Source organism: Nylanderia fulva, unplaced genomic scaffold, assembly GCF_048542155.1.
Source record: "Nylanderia fulva isolate GAGA-0341 unplaced genomic scaffold, ASM4854215v1 Scaffold6, whole genome shotgun sequence".
NCBI lineage: Eukaryota > Metazoa > Arthropoda > Insecta > Hymenoptera > Formicidae > Nylanderia > Nylanderia fulva.
The window spans coordinates 1,999,798-2,022,943 of record NW_028190698.1 but is presented as its reverse complement, the minus strand read 5'-3'; the positions used below and the strand labels follow the sequence as shown (position 1 = coordinate 2,022,943).

Genomic DNA, 23,146 nt, shown 5'->3' with positions numbered 1-23,146 from the left:
CGCCCGACCGAGATTCGCGAGAAATTAAATATCGTCCGTCGCCCTCGCGCGCCGCGAAGCGGCGCTGCGATCGCCCCGCCGCCTCGGCCAATCACGGCTCGACTTGTCTCCCGCTAGTTCCGAGAAGCGCCGCCCTTCGACGCGCGGCGTCAATTGTCACGCTAAAATATGGTTAAAATATAATACCTGCATTTATTTCCGAAGCCTCGATCGATTTATTTCTGCATGGTTCTGTATTTTACGTTTCTATATTTTCTCAGTGTTTTGAATCAACTCAACGTGGAGTTTTGTTATAAATATTGTCAGTCCGATGTTATGCATATATCCTTGCTTATTAATTACGCAGACTGTCATTTATTCTATTTTATATATACACAATGTGCTGTATTGATTTTAAATGATTATCAAGGGAAAAGATATGAACCGAAATAATGATCGACGATATATAGTTTTATGAAAGGCATTCGATCGTGTCCCGTATTGCATTGTTAGGTTAAATGACAAATTAGACAAAGTATACGCATATGCATATATAATATATGAATTTTCACAAGTTTTCTTAATAAAATATACTTATTACATATTGTTATATCGTAATTATGTCTACGCAATCCGAACATATAATTTATTGAAAATAATATTTTAATAAAATATAAATATATCGGAATTAATTAAGATATTTATTTTCAAAGTCAGTTGTAGATCGGAAAAGAATCGAGAAGAGAATAAATAATAAATCATCTGGAATACCTCATTTTAGAGAAATATTTTCAAAGCCCTAATAAGCCCTTTTATTCACATCGTCATTATTCACTCGCCATATTGCAATTTTGACAGAGAACATGGGATATATTATTGTCTGTATATAATATCGCGGACTTACTTTTGATTCTTCATGCGCGCGCGCCTAGAGATTATATTCGCATTCGCGAACGAATCCTCGAATCCGACCAATAGGAACGAAGACGCCTGGCTGACCGCTCTTCGATTGGTCGACGGTGCGACTCGAAGAATTCGAAAACGCCAAGCGGAACGCAGTTCTACGACAGTCGCGTACGTCGAAGGAACGCGTTGCATCGCGTTTTTCCGCGGAACGTGTATTTTTTGGGAAAATAATTAGAGATATCTGACATTTGAATTTATTTTTTCGACGAAAGTCCACACTCTCGAACGCGACAATCGATAAGAACATGGATATATTACACAGGTATATATTACATAGATATATTACATGTAATATATGTTACATAGATATATTACATGTATTATATATTACATAGATATATATTACATGTTACATATATTACATATGTAATATATCTATGCGATAGAAAAAGAACGGAGCAGAAGGAACATTTCACTCTTGAGCGGAGGAATCAGCTGTCAAGTTGGCTGCCGTGGCCGCGTCTAGAGCTCACCGCTCTTGTCAGCCGAGTCAGTAGCCAGTCCTCGCCAGTTGGTAACAGACCTTCGAGCGGGTCGTGCGCGTGAAATCGACGACTGCGTGTTCTGTCCCCGTGTTCGGTCGAGCGTTTCCTCGATCCGATCGCGTCTGGAAACGCGTCAGCGTCCGAAGCGGTGCCGTAGTCTCGTGTCTGTCGACGGGGAGGAGGAAACGGCGAGTGCCATCGTCGTCGTCATCATCCGCGCGACGTCGCGTCGACGGTCAGCTGCCATGGGGCTCGTCGACGGGATTATTTGACCCACGGGAACGACTCCAGGCTCGTCGGTGGGATCGTGAGTTTTGTCTCGCGTAAGCGCTGCAAATCGGTGAGTGCGACAACAATTATTTCCCCGTTAAATATATATACTGTCATCGACGTCGTCGCGCGAGGCTCCCATCTGTTCGTTCTCTCTCGCTCTCTCCCGTATATGTGACAGCGTTTCATTGTTGTGTCTCCCGTTTTGTTTCTCGACGCAAGGACGACGCTCTCTTCCCCAGAAGAGAAAGCGTTTTCTCGCGACTGAAATTATATTCCTCGCGATTAAACGCCGAGTGTCTCGATCAAGGTTGAAAAACGATCCGAGAAACTAATCCCTCGAAAAGTTTTCCAATCTCTCTCTCAAAACACCCTTTATTATCTCACCGTGTTCCGCGATGAGCTTTGACGTGCATAATCTTGCATCATCCGAGAGACATCTGTTCTCTCTCTTTTTTTTGGCTTACACAATAACTATTATAATTATACCGTGTCTTATATTTTCTTTAAACATAAAGAAAAGCCTTTTTTAATAAGGAAAACAATTAGATATTTAAAGACAAGGCTCGTGTGATATTATAAAATTAAGATTTAGAAAGACAGGGCCAACTATAACGAAAAGCCTTTGTTATATATAACAATGTAGTTTTCCTCTCCGAAAAGGGCATCCGACAGGGACTTTATCCCTTTTAAGGCTCATCCTTCGTTCCGGGGAGGCCAAGTATATAAATGAGCGTGAGAGTGAACATTGTCTTGCGAAATACAATCGAGTTTCCTCGAGAGTTTCCGCGGCCCTTGGCGGATACTGTACTAACAGAACTGACCGAACGGAGGCGTCGTGTCCCAGCTGTTCGTGACAGCTCGGAAGGGGGCACCTTTGTCCGCTCGTCGCTGGCCGAGCCTCGGCGCGACCGATTGTTATTTATCCCCTCGGCTCCGATGCCCTCCTTCGGCTTTCGTCTCCGAGGCTGGATTTCGCTCGTACGAGAGAACGAGAGAGGGAACGTGTATTTTAAACGCTTTCCACCCTTTCGATGTACTCACTTTTCTAGCGTGAGAAGAGTATCAAGTTATCGACTAGAAACGTTTCTAATGCACGCAAATAATTTTTTTTTTTTTTTGTCCCGTGAACTCTTTCTGGAACATCTATATCCGCGATAAAAGTGATTTATCATTATTGTCTCTTTAAAATGAGAATTAATTCTTTTTTGTTTTTTTTTTGTGCGCGATCCTTGAATCGTGCTCGAAGAAAAAAGTTGACAAAGAAATTGACGTGCATAATAAGTATAAGTTATATAATTTTTACGTATTCGAGGTTTTTTTTTTTCACTCGCTCCCACTTGAGAGTTATTGAAATGTAACACATTTATCGCGTTTGTGCTTTAAAATTCATGCCCCGGTAACGCTCAAAGTAAATCGAAACACGATTTGTTTAAAAGACGATATCTGATTAAAAAGTTTATAGTAGACCGACAATCTATCTCGACGCGAAATTGTGCCACTTGGATTGTGATAAACAATCGCGCTTCGATAATATCAATTTACGTCGTAGACGAATTGCGAAAATTTGTTATAACTTTTATTTCTCGCAGACGACGAAGAAAGACTGATTATGCTGTAAATAAAATATGTAAAATTTTTACATAAAAATATATATATAAAATTTATTTTTATGTAATATATCACACATTTTTTTTACTTTATTTGTCCGTCACAAATCGATAAAATGATATCTTTCATTTCTGTTGTACAAATGCAGAACGCTAATTTTCAAGATAAAATTTAAAAATACTCAAAATATCTTTTTCTTTTCTCTCTTTCTCTTTCACGTATACTACGTGAGAGAATTTTATCTTCGATTTTAAATAATAATTAGACATTAATATTTATTTTTGTGATAGATATTAATATTTTTTAAAAATTGTGATAAATATTAATCAGAAAAGCTCTTATAAAATTCTTTCAAAACCAGATATAGTCCCACGATTACCATACTTTTGAGGATAAATTCTAATAGAAAATTCTCTCTGTGTAGTCACTCGAAAAGATCATATCCACGTACAGTCGGCATCTGCAAACGTTTACCGAACCTTTTAAGAGAAATGAAATGTAATTCGGAGGCTGATGGGTCCAGCCGAGTCTACTTCGAGCCACTTGAGCTTTTATGGCTGTATGGTTGAAAGATACACACGTCTTTCGCTCATTCTCTCTCTCTCTCTCTCTCTCTCTCTCCTAACGTGTCAAAACAACACACGGGGGCGTCGTCTCAGCTCGTTCGTTGAACCCAACTGTTTTGGATGTGCACCTAAAAAAATTCAAGGTGACGCCCGCGGTACACGTTTAGCTCCCCCGATCGTTCTCCTTCGCGAATCTGCGGTTGCAGTTTCAGCCTCGTTAAAGAAAGAGAACAGGATCCGATGATAGGCTCCTGGGCAAGATGAAATCCGTTAGCTTCACGCTCCGATCTTTTCGCCTTCTTCAGTTATCTTCGCAACTTCTCAAGAAGTAAACTACTCGCATCGAGTTATCTCGACTGCAACATTCGAGAGATAACAGATGAGCTGTACAAACATTCGAAAATTCACACGCAAATCTCGTACGAACGCGAAACTGTGCTAAATTTCATAGATGTACACTATTTTATTCATATTTTTATATTATATTTTTTATTTCACATTATATGAATAACTTCATATTTTTTTGCAAGTATATATATACACAGAAAATTCTTAGAATTTACCCTGAAAGTGATGGGAATCGTAAGACAATATGGTATTGGAAGAATTTTATAAGAGTTATAGATATTATATTTTTTAATATTTTTTGTGATAGATATTAATATTTTTTATTGTGATAAATATATACATATTAATCAGAGAGTCATAAAATTTTTATCCAATATCATATTGTCCCATGATTACCATGATTTCCAGGATAAATTCTCTCTGTATAAAACTGTACACCTAATTTTTCTATCAAAAGATCATTCTTTACGTAATCACTGCTATTCTATCTACACATCTTTTTATTAAGATTTATAACTTATAGATTGATTTATAACACATTTTATTTTACATTAATATAAATAATTTTATTAATATTTTTGTCTATATAGTTTTTATACAAGTATATATGTATATAAAACTATAAAGTATATTTAATGTATTTATCAAAAGATCATTTCTTTACGTAATCAACGTTATTCTGTCTTTATATATATTTTGCCTTCAAATTTGATTGAGATTTATAAGATGTAGATGCGTAATTCTTCGTAGAAGAAGACGTAAGCTCCTTTTCTTCTCTTTCGGAGGAACTTTCCGAAATTGTCGATAAAATAAATGTAACAGTTGGCTCTCTCGCGAGGCATTGAAGAAAAAAAGCGTCACGCGAGGAGTGCGAGGTCCCGCGAAGTGTCCACGTGAGTTAAAATTGCGGATCTCGGCCTTGGTGGGCAAGTGTCTATAAATATGAGGTTCGCTTATAGGCGACCCGCGACCGAAGGTGCAGCAGCGCTGCATCGTCGTCCCTCGACAAGGCTGCACGCGTTAGGAAACGCGCTTGTTCTCTCTCTCTTTCTCTTTTTCTATCTCTCTCTCTTCTTCCTCTGTCTTTTACACATTACGTAAGGCCCCGCGATATCAGGGGACGCGTATACAGAGTGTTTCAAAAGCAACGGCCTACTCTCTTCTTTCAACGATTCTTCTTTCTCCAACCCATAGTTGGATTTTCTTGCCTATAGCTTTACAGGAAAGTTAAATGGGAACACAGGAATTAGAGATCTAAACCAAAGATACTGTTCCTAATTAGCGAAGAATTAATTTTCGCAATAATTGACGCAAAAGACATCGCTCTACAGCCGATATATACATAAATTATATGTTGATTTCGAGAGTCGAATAATATTCTAAATATTGTCAGTTTGGTTTTCTTTAGTCAAAAATGTCGAAATTTATAGTTAAAGTTGAAGATTAAAAAGAAAATGTAATTCTGCGAGTTGCAACAGTTTTTGGGATGGATGTAGGAATTTTGGAATTAGATCGGCGTATCCGGTGAAACGATATCGATGGAAGGTCGAGTTAAAAAGTCTGCACGTGTGCAGGATATTTCTATTGTATATAGTAACATTGGCCGAACGCGCACGATTGCTTTAATCGCGCTGCGCATTTTGCGCACGTAGGCATGTGCAACCACGCGCAATCGTGAAATTACAGTAGTGTTGGTTGCATAATATACAGGTAACCTAGATCTGCACCCACTGCTTCCCACCCGTTGACCTCGTTACCCTTCCCTAGGCTCTGCCTTAGCGTGCAGGGACCTTTATTTCCAAGACGAGATGCTGCTCGGCATCTCGACGAATCATCTCGTCGAATGGCGCAACAGAAAAGATCATAGGACCCGAGGGAATCCAAACAGAAACATATAATATATCCGCAAGTGCAGTAAAGGAGGACTTGTATATAGAACTCGTGACTGGCTGATTTCAATTTAAGAGATGCAAGAAGTGATAGTTGTATATCTCGATTTTTTTTATACACTTTCGCGTTTTTGTCAATTTACCGCGTCCTACATGAAGCTCATTTGAACGTAAAGAGAAAGGAATATTTCTACGCGAAATTTCTACGCGAAAGGTGAATTGACTCGTAAATACAAACCATCTGGCAACTGACTCGTACGAACAAAATCAGATCAATGATCCTTTTTTTTTTTTTTCCCCCGAACCATCGAAGCTCACTTTCACCGGTGTGAGCGCTTGCTTTTGCTTTTATTAAGTCATTCCGCCGCGAAACTACTGGGAGATCTAGTGTCTATTTCAGTAGGTTTACATATTCGAATCCGATCCACCACTCATATATAACGTACGAGAAACCATATTCCTATTATTTTGTGTTACTTTTACAATTACACAGAGAGCATTTTCTCTTGGAATTTACCCTGAAAATCATGGTAATCGTGGGACAAATATTGCAAGAATTTTATAAAAATAATAGATATATTTTTTAATATTTTTTATGATAAATATTAATCAGAGATTCTTATTATAAATATTGATATTTTTATTATGGTAAATATTAATCAGAGAAATTCTTATAAAATTTCCACGATTTCAAGCGAAAATTCTCACCGTGTAATTTTCTTTCGTGCGATAAAATATAAAATTACTACTTGGAGAAAAAAGAGAGCTTGCGGAATTTCGTGTAAAATTTTGGTTTATGTAAAGAAACATTTATTGCGGTAGATAATTAATATTTTTTATTGTGATAAATATTAATTAGAGAAACTCATAAAATTTCCATAAATTTTCATCGTAAATTCCAAGAGAAAATTCTCTCACAATGTAATTTTGTTTCGTGCGATAAAACACAAAATTACTACTTGCAGACTTTCGTGTGAAATTGTGGTTAAACGTTAGATACGTTCGAATGGAGAAACCCTGTCGTTGTTATCTGGTCGTTACAAGATTTGTCATCGTATAACCAATATCATCGGGATATAGGTTCGCCCGGAAACCGTGTCACCCCCTCGCTACTTGGGCCAGTCGACCCAGTTTCGGGCTGGTAAAATGCGGAACATTCGGTAGACGGACGTTCCAGATATTTTTTTATTTTTCGTTTTAGGTGACCCGCGCTAAAGGAGATATCGATTTTGCTTGAATTTTCCATACATACGCGGGAAAGAGAGTGATCGGACAGAATACGACGCGAGTTACGAGCCTACGATTAGCTGACGTTACCATGAGGAGATATTGAAGCTTAAAGGTCAAGTCGAACGACTCTGTTGCGAGTTTTCCTTACATGGAAAATTTCTTTTCGCGCAATATGTATATGTACGTACATATTAATCTTGATAAATTATTTTTATACATCACAATAAATGTCTTCGTATGTATATATGTATACGTGCGCGCGTTTGACCTGTGAAAAATTGGTGAAAGATTTTTTAATATTCTTTTCATCTCGCGATTTATAACGTTGGAGATTAAAACTCGGACGATAATAATAAAATGTTATCTGCGCAAGGGTTAAGTATGCGCTGCGAATACGCACGATATTCTTGTCGATAGTGCTGTGTTTCGCCATCGTAAAACGCCGAGAAACCTACCGGAAGAGCGAGTTTATTTCTGGGCAGTCTTGAAAGCGTTCCTTTGCCAGTCGAAGAACGGACAAGATCGACGCGTATATCTCGCAGACAGAGACTAACTCTCGTTCGTCACCGTCTTTTTCTCTATCGGGAAAAAAGATTCGACGAAAGGAGCGAAATAAAAAGAAAAAAATCGTCGATCGAAAAGTTAATTTAAAGAAACCGTTATTAGACTTTATATAACTTAAACGAGTTTAGAAAGTCGCGAAGGCTTTTTCTTTGTTTGTCGCGGCGCGTTATTATGTCCTTTTCGCAACTTGTTTTCTTAGAAATATACGCAGTTGCACGAGAGAGAAGGAAAGGAGATAAAAAATAAGAAAGGTTCAGGATAAGCAAACAGAGGTGTCAAAATTAGCACGTCTTTAAGACGTCATTAACATATGCTCCCGGTATGTTGAGTCATATATGTGAAGTTCTATTTTCTTCGAGCTATCTGGCGTATCTTGCCCTTTATTACTCACGCTACCGGGGAGAGATGAAGGACGGGATAATTATATTTGATGTGTCCTCAAATAAAAGCCTTTTACCCCTTCACTACCCGCATCCGCAATATGCGTGAATATTGCTTGTACGCTCAAAATGACGCTCAAGTCTAAAGGATAATACATAGTTCAAAGGTTTTTACCGAGCGCAACTCAGATGGATTAATCTTCATTTAAATTAGGAACGCGATTTTTTAGCGTCTGGGTAAAAGTAAATATTAAACATTAATTTCAAGTCTATCTCGAGTAAGAAAACACAGTTTCTCGAGATTTTGCCTCTCGCATATCATCGTAATTAAAGGGAATCGTAATCCCTGAGTCAGAGAACTCGACATGATTCACAGATCTTCCTGACTCATAAGTGCAAACGTACGCAGCGAGAATTTTCTCTTAGAATTTACTCTGAAAATCATATAGTAATCATGGGACATTATGATAAATTTTATAATTTATGGAAAAATGTTATAAGAGCTCCTCTGATTAATATATTTACCACAAAAAAAGATATTAATATCTACCATAATAAGATATAAAATGTTCGATTAATAATTTTACTATGTACATATTAATATTTTTATCGTGGTAAATATTAATCAAAGAAACTCATAAAATTCTAAAAGAAAATTCCCTCCGTGTATATATTAGATACATTGATCTAAGATGGGTGCATGTATTTATCATCAGAGAGGTGAAAATGGTTCGGTCTTTGTCGCGAGGAACGCGCTCCGCGCTGGCTCGCCATGTTCTGACAGCGCGTCGACGCGATCAGCTGTTCGGCGACAGCAGCGTCGCTCGCGCCCAGCTGTGAGCGGTGCGCTCAGCTGACGACGCCATCGATACACACCGTCCTCCCCTCTTCTTCCTCCCCTCTCTCCACTCAACGCGCTCAATCGTTTCCCTCTCTTAACGCGAACGTTCAGGAACGAGTCGAGTTTCTCGGCACCCGCGATTCACTTTTCATTACGTATGCACTCGCAACAAAGACGCTTCCTTCCGAATTAATGAATTTTTCAGGTATGATTTAGCGTTTTCTCATCAATTTAATATACGCGAGTACAATATATATATTCAATAAAACGCGATTATATTGCGAGAAATACGTTGCGAAATAATTATAAAATATTTCAAGTGTACAATCTCGAATTATTCCTCTCGACGTTCGATCGACTTAAAAGAGATGGGCGAAAAAAGGGAACTTTGGATTTTTTTACGCCATTTTTACACGTGTCGCTTTTCGTTCCGTCTTTCACGTCTGATAAAATCGGAAGGATAAAAAAAAGCCACGGTAGCCAGACTGCACGAACGTGTGCGTTTCGCTGACGTAACGCGGGCAGCGAGAGTAGATATTAAGAGACCTCGAGTTTTCGCTCGTGTTCGCTAGCTTTCCGTTTATATAACGCGACGTTAAGTACCCGTTCGCGAAACGTTCGATCGCGTGCACCTACCGTACTGCTGAATAATTTTCTTTCGTCCGCACACGAGATATCACCTTTCATACGTTATTTTTTTTTATTTTTGATAATATCTTCGTCTGTCGAAAATCGAAGCCAGACGTGTTTCTCAGTAAAAATGTTTTCAAGAACGTGACAGAGATGTGAATCTGAAAAATTAATTTTAGGAAAGGGACACGTTTTCAATTTCATGTCAAAATTATTTTCTCATGTATATAAAATAAATATAAATATAATATAAAATGTGCGTGACTCTATTGTTTATTTTATTTATGTGTAGTTACTTGTTTTTTCTCCACAAATGCTAAGCTTCTTTGTCAAATATGATTAATCGCAATTATATACTTAAGCAATTAATATGTTATCTAGTGCGGAAGATATACATATATGTACTTATCTCATTTTGTAGATGGAATCGTAATTGATAATCACATTGATTACTCAATCGACAATATTCACCGTGATAATTAGTCTCGAAATCAAGATAATAATATTTTGGGAAACAGAACCAATGAATTATTGTTCGATCGCAACTGTATTTGCACAATTGTATCATTTCGTAATTGAAGAATTTCTGTTCATTTTATAAATCATACATGCTCCACATTATCGATATATCGACATTTATATTAACATATATAAAACGTCTGCCTTATTGACAATAAATTGTCAAACGACATATTAATATACGGTTGATTTTTTGATAAAATAAAAGAATTTTTTAAATATATTAATCTAACGAGCAAATCGTGACATTGATGTAACTTTTTCCCCTGAACGTCAATTTAAGTAGATGAAAAAAAAAAAAAAAATAACAAAGGGCCAATTTTTTCCAATTTTTAAGTTTTATTCGACAAGACAAGTAGCATATTTGTATGCCTGTTTAGATAAATTCCAAAAAAGAGACGAAGATATGCTACACGGAGAGAATTTTTTCTTAGAATTTGGCCTGAAAATCGTGGTAATCCTGGGGCCATATGATAGAAGAATTTTATAAAAGTTTCTTTAATTAATATTTACCACAATAAAAAATATTAATATGTAAATTTTATTATGTACAGAATAAAATTAATCGAACATATTTTCTATCTTATTGCGTGAATATTAATACTTTTTATTGTGGCAAATATTAATCAGAGAAACTCTTATAAAATTCTTCCAATATCATATATTGGCTCATAATTAGCATGATTTTCAGGGTGAATTCTAAAAGAAAATTCTCTCTGTGTACCTTAGCAAGAAGTTGGAAGAACCGGCCCAAAGTCCAAGTCCTTCAAGGTAAAAACAACAACACGAATCGCGTCACGCGGCTCATTTTCTCGTGTATATACATCTCTTTGCAGCAGCGAAATCTGAACTCCGTCGAGACTGCGGTTTCCACTCCCGTGACTTATTATAATCAACGCGCCTCGTCGCGCTTATATAGGGAAGCGTCGAAAGCGCTTAGAGGCGCAGAAAGATCGTCGACGAGGAGGAATCGACGATGCACGAGCGAAGTCGCATCGGCCTTTACCGATGTCGGGTTGTACTAACCGTTCGGAGAACCTGTAACCCGCCGCTGCACCTTGTTTTCTTTCGTCACGTGTTGTACAAGCGCGACTGCTATAACCAGTCCTGCGGATGTGACACAACAACAAATTTAAAGGGACGACAAAAATCCGTGAGCCACTCCTATACGAGCCGTCCCGAGCACGTTGGCCCACACCCCGAGAGATCGTCAAACCAGCTCGGACTCGCTCAGTTTCGACAACTTTTCGTTTAAGAGCGAGAGCGAGCGACAGAGACCCCGAGAGGATCGTCGAAAGATTTATAGAAGTAGATATATCGCTGATAATATTGGCTGTAGGCACCGGATTACCCTAGTTCTTTCTTTCTCGTTTATGAATATTTCATCGCTCGAAAATATCCATTTTTTCATCAATTTTTTAGCATATTTTAATTCGAGCACATTTATTGACATTTTTTATTTATCTTTTAATTTTTTTCATTTTATTTCTCCAGATTTTAACTTAAAATACACGGGGAGAATTTTCTCTTAGAATTTACGCTGAAAATCATGGACATTTTATGAGTTTCTCTGATTAATATTTACCACAATGAAAAATATTAATATGTATATAGTAAAATTAATCGAACATATTTTGTATCTTGTTGTGGTAGATATTAATATTTTTATTGTGATAAATATTAATCACAGATAAACTCTTATAAAATTCTTCCAATATCACGATCATCATGATTTTCAAGGTAAATTTTAAGAGAAAATTCTCTCTGTGTATATACATGGTTTCGATCTATTATTCCATTTTTAAGGTATTTTTAAAGTATCGATAAAAATTGCATGTATTTATCAATCTTTTCCTTTTGTTTTTTGAACATTTTGAATTCTTTCTCTCTCGTAATGAGAATCTCTTTATGATTTTTTAACTTTTATTTCTTACTTTTACTCACTTTCTCGATATTTAAAATTACATTCCATTTAAACAATAATTATTCGAATAAGGTATATAAATAAAAAAGAGAAATTAATTAACTGTCTCTAACTGGCCCTAATTGGGAGAAATCAAGCGAGGAATTGAGCCTCGCAACAAAGCCTCGAAACTTTAATACTTATTTAAGGCGAGACACAAAATCACTCTAAACATATTACGTATCTGTAACTAAATTTTATTACTTCATAATCTCTATGTGCCTGTTAAATTTATTATATATCTTATACTTTCGACAGCTAAATAAATAGTTAAATAGTATCTTTAAGATATATATTATTTCCCCGAATTTATCTCCCCTTATTAAGCCACACGGAGATAATTCTGTCTTATCGTCAGAATTTATCCTGAAACTCATGGAATAATTATGGGATAATATTAAAAGAATTTTATAAAAATTTCTCTGATTAAATATTTATCACACAAAGTAAAAAATATTAATATATATATATATATATACATAGTAATCTCTATGTGCCTGTTAAATTTATTATATATCTTATACTTTCGACAGCTAAATAAATAGTTGAATAGTATCTTTAAGATATATATTATTTCCCCGAATTTATCTTCCCCTATTAAGCCACACGGAGATAATTCTGTCTTATCGTTAGAATTTATCCTGAAACTCATGGAATAATTATGGGATAATATTAAAAGAATTTTATAAAAATTTCTCACGATTAAATATTTATCACAAAGTAAAAAATATTAATATATATATACATAGTAAAATTAATCCTACATATTTTATTATTGTGGATATTAATATATTTTTATTGTGGTGTAAATACATATATTAATCAGAGAAACTCTCTAATAAAATTCTTCCAATATTATCCCAGGATCAAGATTTTCAGAGTAAATTCTCTCCTTGTAGCTTCTTAATAAGATATATGGTAATAATATTTGAAGATATATACTATACATTAACTGTCAAAGGTATATATAATAAATTGAAGAGTAAATGAATTGAATAATAAAATTTATTATGCATAAATAAATTGAAGTTCCAAGAGAAAATTCGCGAATGACATTGGTTTTCTTTGGATTTCAGGTATGCACTGCCTAGGCGCGGTGACGGGAGGTGGCACCTCCAGCCCGAACGGGGCTGGTGGCCGGGGTGGTGTTCTCAGCGTGTTTCGAGCCCTTGAAGTCCTAGTGTGCGAAGGGAGAATCCAGGGCCCTCCGCGTGGCTACAAAGAGGGCCCACACTGCGCACCGCCTATGCAGGCGGTTCCGAACGACCACGTGTGCGACGAGAACAACTATCTGGTAAGTAACATATGGTGCCCCCGTTACTCTCCGTTGTTCCTAGGCGACCTACTTTAAGCGCCGCTTTCCCAGCGGGCTTGTACAGCGACCGAGGAGGTTTCTTTGTCCGCCAATTAAGCCAAGTCACTTCAACCTTTACACGAATTTATAGAATAAAAAATACCATATAATAATATGTACATGACAATTAATTAAATGATAGGAATTAGCAAAAGGCTTACGATAATAATAAATTGAAAGAAACTTCAAGATATTAATGAGAGCAAAAAGAGAGTTTTTATAGTATTAAACATTTTTGAAATAATTGCAAAAAGTAAGAAATAATTGTATAAAATAAATGGGAAAAATAATAATTTTTTGTTCAATTTTTCAAGTGCAATCGATACCGAGTACTGATTCAAGAGATCGCTGAACGCCTCTTCATCGGATCGTATCTGTGCGTGGAAGTGCTTCTATGCAGCGATTGTCCGTGTGGTTTGACAAAGTCCACATGCAAATATCCCGTGTGTCCCGTGCCGTCCTTATCCATCTCGCCATGGCAAAAGTGTACTTCGGAAATGTTACTGGAGTACTGGTGTATTTGCGTTGTCCCGAGCAAGTAAGTCGTAAATATATTTTCTAATTAAAATATTACCGTTCTCCGCCGCAAGCTAATTAGAAAATCAAATGAAAAGAAGAATGGAGATGAGTTAATCGCAACTATTAATGCGCAGATGATCAATCTGAGAGAGAAGAGAGATTACAGTTACATTTCCAATTAGACATATCCAAGAATTTACACATTAGATAACGGGACGTTTTCGACCTTCAGACCTGATGAAAATTTATTTATTCTGGAGATTGGCTCATATTTTTGTTTTTGTCTCTTCAATTTTAATCCGAGTTCTTCGCGAGGATTTAATAATGTATTTTCAAATCTAGAAAGTAAGGGAATTTAAGAAGTAGATGTATTTTCTTTCTTTCTCGTATTACACTTGTATTTAATTTTTTTAGGAATCAAGAACCAATGAATTTTCAAGGATTATACCAGGCAGTACGATCGCGATTGCACTTCAGCCAAGTCGCGGCTTGGTGGTCGCGCAGCAACGGCGCGGACCCGAGCTACATCGCCACCCGGATCGTGCCGTACACCGAGGACAATCTCAGCAAATTCCGGGAGACGCCAGTAGAACATACCTTCCCTTTGGCTGGGAACGGCGACGGAAATTCCATCAAGGTATGCGAGGAGAATGTGCGATTTGTAACATTATTGTTAGTTACACACATTGCAAATCTGTATAAATTGACGAAAATTCAGACTTCCGGAAAAGAAACTTTTTTCTAGCACGATCAAGAGTGAAATTAATTCGTAAGAATTGTCATAAGCCTTCTGTGTACTGCATCATACATGATACAAATATTTTTTTATATTAAAAATAGATAAGCAATGTCAGTTTCAGCAAGCGTATTAGTTTCAAGGAAGAAGTAATTTCTTCTTGAAACTAATTTATGTACAGCAGGATATTGATTTTTTTTCGTACGACATCAAGAAATTTAATAAATCTCGAATTAAAGAGAGGAAAGTAAGAGTCATGCTTGGTACTAAGAAATTAAATAACTCAAACTAAAGATTTCTCAGTATCTCCAATTTAATTTCTTTGTACCAAGCATGACTCTTATTTGCCTATGACATTTAATATGATTTTGAGAGCCTAAAATTTTAGTTACAAATATATATTATCTACTATTATCTAATATTATATAATATTACAGTCTTATGATGGTTCGATAAATGCAATCGATTTGTAAATTTTCATTGAAGGTAACAGTTTGGGCACTACCGCGGATGGAGGAAGTGCCTGTGCTCACGTGCACGCTGCATCCGAAAAAGGAGAAGGACGAGGAAGATATCGCGAGGGCGTTAACGCCCACCAAGAGCATCCCGTTGGGATCCGTCAGCGCGCAAAACCTCGAAGGCCTCGTCTTGCCTGGTAATGAATAACATGCGCCATATATCCCATAATTGTCGTCATCTTATAAATAAATTGATTCTCGTGACAATTATTAAACGTATTCACAAACAAGCATATAAGCAAGATAGAGATTACGGTATTAAATTTTCAAATTCTCATGTTTTCTTTAATTTGCGACCAACTTGTAAGAACGATTACACACAAAAAAAAAATGTGAGATTATTATATTTAATTTAAATACAGAAAAATAAGAATCGATTTAAACGGTGGAAATCGATTTTGATACTTGGATATTCGCCAAACTATTCAGAAACCGTAGAAATTATATAAACCATTTTGTTTGATAGCTCTGGTGGATGACAGACTGCAAACTACCTGCAACAAATCGGGCAAACACGACTGTCGCTGCGAGGAGGAAGATACGTCTCCATTATCGCCTACCATCAGGTCTAACGGTGAACGGAAACGTCGTCGATCGCTTCCCTGCGGCCCGGCGGAGAGCCCTTGCGTGACCTTGCAACCTGCGCCGTTGCCGTCCGTTCAAGAATGCATTCTACAAGTGATAAAAGACAACGTCAACTCGTCCAGTTTGATGAATTCGGGAGGCTCTATCGAGATGGCAAACAACAATCGTAGCGTGACGCGGACACTTCAGAACAGATCAGAGAATAGGGACGAGGTGAAGACTCGTAACAATCTGAATTCGGATCACTTGGAGCGTTGGTTCAAGATACAGTTGAAGATCGAGAAGGATGAGGGCAATTTGGAAAAACGTTGCAAGCGTACGACTACCGGGGAAAACTCGGAGGTTGTCAATTCGAAAATCAACGTTGATCGGATTCAGGAAAGCTACAATAATTCTGCTAAGAATTCCAACAATTCTGGAAGCGAACCTAGTGGCTCGTCGGAGGTTATATCCACCGCGAAAAGCGGTGGATTGTTAGACAATCTCGGGAGTACCTTTGCTCCCGTCAGCTGGTCTTTCGTTTCTTCTTGGCAAAACAGCAATATGAATAGCAAATTTCAGAGTTTTCGCGGCGCAAAGATCCGTTTCAACGATGCCGACAAAAGTTACAAGTCACCGATTTTTGCCGATGTGTCCAGTCATGCTCCGGTCGGTCCTTATGCTCAGTCCAATCCTTTCCACGAATCAAATCCTGGACCGTCAACGTATGAATTGTTGCAAAAGTTAGATAACTCCGCTTGCCCTGTACATCAGAGTTGCTCCAAGAATGTCAATAAGATTGTTGCGGAGACGCGAGTATCGACTGGTCAAGATGCGTTAGAAATTAATAAAGAAGACAATACCACCAAGAATAACCAGAGGAAAGTCGATAAGCGAAGTCAATTGATGTGGACGCTATCGTCTTCCGACGAGAAAGACAAGAGGGAAGAGGGAGGATTATTTGAGTGGTTCAGCAAGGTACCTGGAAGAGTCTTGGGTGTTGCAGCTACCAAGGGCTACGTCGATAGCGACAAGACAAAGAACGGAAATTTGAAACAGCCGGACCATTCAACTGGACAGCAAGACACTAATCAAGAAATCAAATTTAAGAATTGCAATCTAGAGTTGAGTCAGCGGGAGGTTGACGAAGTGTTGGCGGTGCTACGAGCTAGAACACCATCGGGGCGTAGAAGGGCCACTATCAAGAATGTGAAGAAACGTGGAGAACGACTCGACAGAGGTTGCGACGACGTAGTGGAGAAGGTTCCGCCAAAGTGCGCGAATTCGGACGAAGGAGTAGCTCGGAGCAATTCTATAAATCGCAATGTCGGAACCGTCCGAGTTCGCGGCCTTAAATCTTGCGAGGATTGCAGCCGCGGAGTGTGCAAGAAGATAGATCATCAAGTACCAGAAGAGCAGCCGAGCCCTCTAGATCGAGTCTATTACGACTTGAACGTTTATCATCCGGCGCGTTCGAAGCTGATTGGTAACGCTGACAGATTAAACGAGGATCCGCGTGTGGAAAACGCGAACCGTTTGCGGAATGTCTCCACTAAAGCGGACGTGTTGCTCGGAGCGATTCTACGGACTACGAAGGACCCTCCGAAGGGCCTGCCGGACATCTCATCAAACGGGACCAGATCAAGATCGACGATTAGCATCGACGATGATAGCAGCGACGATGATCTTCATTCTTCGAGCGTCGATCGGCAGGACCACAGGACAACTATCTCGCCTGACGACGAGAAAGAATCCTTGCCGTTCAACAAGAGATTTCACCGGTTCCGGCAGTTGTTCAAGAAAGAAATGAATAAGAGGCTCGCCATGATGGCGGAGGAGAGTCCATTCTCGTCGGAGAATTCGACACCGAGTTCAACACCGCTGCCGCAATGCTTCAATTCAACGTCGTCGCGCTACAACAACGAACAGTCGAATTTGCACCACGTGAGAAACGGCAGGGCGAAACGACGAATCGACTTTGCGAACTTTTCAGAGGAGAGAGAGGCTGCAGCAACGGCTCCGGAGCTCAGTACAAAAGACGCACATCAAAACCTACGCAAAACGCATAGTACAAATAGCAACGATCGGGAATGTAACGATTCTGCGGGCCTAAATAACCGGCAGAATTATCATGACGGACGGTTGCTCGTAGGTATGAAGGAATCCTCCGAGATCGGGAATGGGGAATGCAAGAACACGAGGGATATTGTTGCCGTTCATCGGAAGAACGATTCGACCAGTCCGACTACCACTCTGCAGAACGGACATTCGTCTTCCAAAGTGCGAAACAACAATAACAAGGACGATTTCGCGGAGACTACGGGAGACGACGAGACTGTCGACAAGAGCGTTCCGTCCGCTCTCGAGCAGGAGAGATTCCGCAGATCCCTGGAGAACGCGGCGTCGATGGTGTTCCACAGTAGAACTGGTCTGCCGCTGACTTCCAGCCCGGCGCCTTTGAGGAGGGGCAGCTGTTGCTTCGACTACGACAGCAGTTTGAATTCCGTCTCCTCGAAAAGAAAGTACGAAACGTCAAGCTTATCGGAATATTGCGAAAAAGAATATCCGATGGTAATCAGTGAACGATATTATTGGATACCTATAAATTTTTTTTTTTTTTTTTTTCAGAATTATTTATTCGTTAGATTTTTCTATCGCTGCTATATTGAAGATAAAATATTACACAGATATAAAATTACATATTAGATTAGAATTACAAGATATTAATAATTGAAAGTATCGAAAAAAAAAAAATATAGTTGTAATATTTTTCATTGATGCCATCATTAGTTGATGCTGCAACATGAATTTTGTTTTTCCAAAACGATCTATCACGTTTCAGCGCGTTGTTCGAATTGAATACGCCGCCGAGTCCAGGTGCGGTTTCGTTGGAAGAGACAGATCGTGAGACAGAGACTGCCGGTGACGGCGAAGAGACGCCCAAGAGACGCTCCAGCTCTCGCCACCGACCGCAGAGTCACGCTCTTCTAGGCAGCTTCGAGGAGTCGGCGTTGAATGGCAGACTTGAGCCTGTGTCTACGGTTCACGGTTTCACAGCGGAACTTGGGGCCAGCGGTTCCTTCTGCCCGAAACATCAGAAGCTTCCAGTTACTGTGTTCTTCTACACGCTCGGTGACAACGATAAAGTCTCCACACCATACCTTGTACGTTTTTAGAACTAATTCACATGTATTTTAAACATACACTCTGACATATAATTGTTATAAATAATAAATATTAATTACAAGCATAGATAATATCTTAATAATATATAAAAAATAATTTGATAATTTGAAATATTAAAGATATCTTTATATTTGCAGGCTCATATTAATCTTGAGAAAAAGGGCTATCAGGTACCAAGAAATGGCACCATCCAAGTGACTCTTCTCAATCCACTGGGTACAGTCGTTAAGATGTTCGTAGTATTGTACGATCTATCTGACATGCCGCCGCGATCTCATACTTTTTTACGTCAAAGAACACTGCGGGACAAAACACTGCGCTACCTCGTTCACCTTAGGTACGTGTCAATATTCAAATTCATCAATTTGCATTAAAACAAATTAAATATATAAAAATTGATAAATGTTTACAATATTTTTGACATCTTTCATTCTTTTTTGTTTAATTAAAGATCTGCTATATATTTAAAACTTGAATACATACATATATTTTATAGCAATACTTGCACTTTTGGGAATATTTGCGAGAGGCAAGAAGTCTGAATAAGTTTTTGCAAAAATGATTCCAAGAGGGATGTGTCAGAGAGAAAGAAAGAAAGAGAGATGACAGTGATGAATTCTTATTTCAGATTTATGTCCAGCAAGTCGGGTCGAATTTATCTGCATACGGACATCCGTATGATCATCTGCCGCAAGTCCGACGTGGACACGGCGTCGGACTTGGGCTCGGAACCGCCGAAAGAACTCAGGAGTTACATCCACGGCCCTACGAATCCGAAATTTTCGCCAAGGTGCTGAGCCACGTGGTACTTTCCATGGGGCTGCTGCCAATCGTTCCGCCCGCCCAGTCCCCCTCAAGTCGAAGTATGATATCGCGACGAACGATTCGACAAGATCCAAATTGGAGATTTTTCTTCTTCTAACTCTTTGCGATGCGGACAATTATGATGATTATTATTTTAATGATAATAGAAGAAAGTGATCGGAAAGTGTTCTTATTATTTATTATTTCTAAACGGTTTGTTCTGTTCAAATTATCGGGAACAGTTTGTAGGAATAAGTTATGTTATAGTTGTAATAATATTTAAGACGAAAAATATGTGTACATAGTTCTTTCGAATTATTATTAAATATTATTTCTTTAAAAATTTTTTTTTATCGCGAAGGGTTATAAGGGAGGGGAGTGATGAAGAAAATACGCGAGGGTATATTACGCGGAAAGATTACGCGAACAAATCAACCGCTCACGTTGGAAGAATAATTTATATCGTCACTCATCGTGATATATATCTCTTCTTTTTTGGATTATTGTAATAAGTAGTCGAGGTCTTCTTGGGTTGCTTTTGGCGGAGAGCCAAGGGTTAGATACATATTATGAAATTGTTCCAGCAATTAGGTTCCAACACAATTGATTCGCAAAACTAAAAACTCGAAATTGCGATTGCGCAGGGTCGGATTAACCAATAGGCAAACTATATAGACACTGCTTCAGTGAAGAAACACTTTATTTATAACAAAAAAATTATTTTGTATTACAGTTTCTCTTTAGTGTTCATGTGTTTAATTAATTTTCAAAAAATCCTCGCCTTACATAGGCCCTCGCCAAAATTTGCCTAGGGCACATTAGGTTAATCCGGCACTACGATTGCGTAAAGCTAACTCGAAATTGCTCCCAGTGTTATTTGGATCCATGATTCGCGCTTGCAATATAGAATAATACTGCGTATAAGTATATAGTGAGAATTTTCGTTTTAGATTTGTTCTATCATTTCTTCTATCAGTTCCTTTGTATCATAGCATTAATGATATTACATAACGAAAATTCTGGTACAACAAATCGAATCTTTTTATTCCTGGTCGAATAATTGACGATCTTGATGATAATTGATATCGACTTGAAGTTCGCAAATTTCTTTGTGCTATGTATAATAATTATATTATTCTATATTCTATACTTATATAGTATACCTGCGTGTGTAAATAATTATTCTATAGTGCATGCTGCTAATCATCAGTTTAATTTCCGGAGTTTATCGCAAAAGCTGGACGATCTCGTTGGGAGGCCATTTTCTCAACTTATTATTGCTGTAAATATAGTCACGCGTAGAGAGTAAGTCGAGTTTTTAAGCAGGATGATAACTGCCATTGTGTGTGTAGCACTCTACGTTGAAACGAAAAAAAAAAAAAGAAGTGATATAAGCGCGGAAAAACGTCGACGAATTCGGTCCCGCGTTCGTATCAGTATGAAATATAATAAGAGAGATCAAAAACTGGAAAAGTGTGATCGAATGGTAAACGTGCAATGAAAAGTACAAAGTTATTCGTGCATTATACTTCATGTTCTTGCAATGGATCATTGTAATTTCTGACGAGAAGAGGAGAAAACCGAGAAAAAGATGGCAATTTTTTTCCCGGAAAAACGAATGTGATTTTTGTGATTTACACGATTGTGATTTGTTCTTTCTTCTCTGCGATTCGACAAATGAACGCGAGCGACCAGAACTCGTGAGTTTTTCCCAAAATTAAAAAAAAATGATTATTTACACATACATATATATGTATATAAATATATATATATATATATAAATCAGAACACAATCTTTGTGTCCGTAGCACTGTGATGAATATTTTGATAGACTATAAAAGGAGAGTAATTATTATTATTATATTATTATTATTACATAATAACACTATTTCTGCGTAGTGAACATGTCGTAGATTTTAATCGATTCTACTAATACGTCGTGCGAAGAAATATAATAGTGCGTAATTTACTAACTAGCCGCCAGATTCAGACGCCCGTTTTAGAATCGTTTAAGGCAAATGAAAGGTGACACTCGCGTTTTCCCTTATTTTTCTAATGAAACGTTTCACGTGGATTGAAAATTGCGAAAAAATTGCGCGAACGGTTGGGATTGCTTATATTCGATTGGCGAATCTTTCATATATATGTTTTACAGCTAGTAAATCATGACATGCACCAATTCTTTTTTAGGTACGAAGCATTTAATTGCGAAACTAAGTACGTATAAATGAGGAAACACACTTTTTAACGATTATAAAAAGACTCGAATATGTGTATATATATGTGCGTGTATAAGTGCATACACATTTATACATACATTATATTCATTAGAGTATCTAAAATTTAATAAAAAATATTACATATAGAAAATATTTTTTTAATTAAATTTTGTTACAATATCAAACTTTTATTTACACGTAGTTAATTGCGTCAATCAATTACTTAACACAAAAGGACAAATACACCAAAAATTCCCTTATATAATTTGGTGAATATTTTAATGTTACAGTCGAGTCGAATTTCGCTCAAAATTAAGTGCTGGAAAAATAAAAGAATAAAAGTTCCATTACCGTTTGCGCTTTTTTGGACACAACTTAAGTAAAGGCAGCTTTTAATATCCGTGAAAATTGATATAATAATATATGCAGCAGAATAATATTTTATTTGGCAATAGGATAAAACGTGAGATTGACATTTTTTTGGAAAACCCTTAAGTATGTGGTCTCCAATTGTAGAATAACGGTGAGATGCGCATAAAAATGTTGCTGTACATACAATAAAGAGGGACTATTTTCAATTATGATTCTTTAATGGAGCAATTGAATAATTGTACATAAACATATAGTAATCAAAAAACATAATTGCATACATATAATTTCGGTCGTAAAAAATATTTCAATGCTACGATTTTTCCCCTTTTTCTATTTTTTTTAATTATTATTTTATTGTATTTTTAAAGAAACAAATATTCTTTACAAACGATCCTTATAAAATTCTTTAATGTACATTTATTTATTTTTTTTTTTTCATAAACATACTGAAATCTTTCACAAAAAGATATGTATTTAAGAAATTTTTCTCTCTGAGGAAAGGCAGTTTTTTGCGTGACCAAATTTTATTTTATTTTATTTTTTTATTTTTTTTGTGATAAATATTAGGATGCTGTGTAATTTCGTTCCTAAGATTAATAACGAGTGTAAATAAATTGTTTCAATTATTTCAGA

At 37.3% G+C, this 23,146-nt stretch overlaps 1 protein-coding gene across 2 annotated transcripts; it reads left to right on the top strand.

Annotated features, from left to right (window-relative positions):
* Positions 1-1,038: 1,038 nt before the first annotated feature.
* Positions 1,039-22,719, top strand: atos (atos homolog atossa). Of its 2 annotated transcripts, XM_029316875.2 has the most exons (10): positions 1,039-1,207; positions 1,332-1,770; positions 13,318-13,535; positions 13,910-14,133; positions 14,529-14,751; positions 15,337-15,505; positions 15,835-18,454; positions 18,775-19,096; positions 19,256-19,455; positions 19,747-22,719. In XM_029316875.2, exons 3-10 carry the CDS (start codon positions 13,320-13,322, stop codon positions 19,913-19,915), a joined length of 4,143 nt encoding a protein of 1,380 aa, XP_029172708.2. In that variant the 5' UTR covers positions 1,039-1,207; positions 1,332-1,770; positions 13,318-13,319; the 3' UTR covers positions 19,916-22,719. The 2 variants fall into 2 exon arrangements, with proteins under 2 accessions (XP_029172708.2, XP_029172719.2); XM_029316886.2 differs by lacking the exons at positions 1,039-1,207; positions 1,332-1,770 and adding an exon at positions 11,092-11,586.
* Positions 22,720-23,146: the final 427 nt, after the last annotated feature.

What these genes read in the sequence shown, in the direction of transcription:
- atos (XM_029316875.2), top strand. Translation starts at nt 13,320, where the DNA reads ATGCACTGCCTAGGCGCGGTGACGGGAGGTGGCACCTCCAGCCCGAAC. An exon ending in ATTTGCGTTGTCCCGAGCAA is followed by an intron (nt 14,134 to 14,528) that starts GTAAGTCGTAAA and finishes TAATTTTTTTAG; the next exon opens with GAATCAAGAACCAATGAATT. An exon ending in AAGTCTCCACACCATACCTT is followed by an intron (nt 19,097 to 19,255) that starts GTACGTTTTTAG and finishes TTATATTTGCAG; the next exon opens with GCTCATATTAATCTTGAGAA.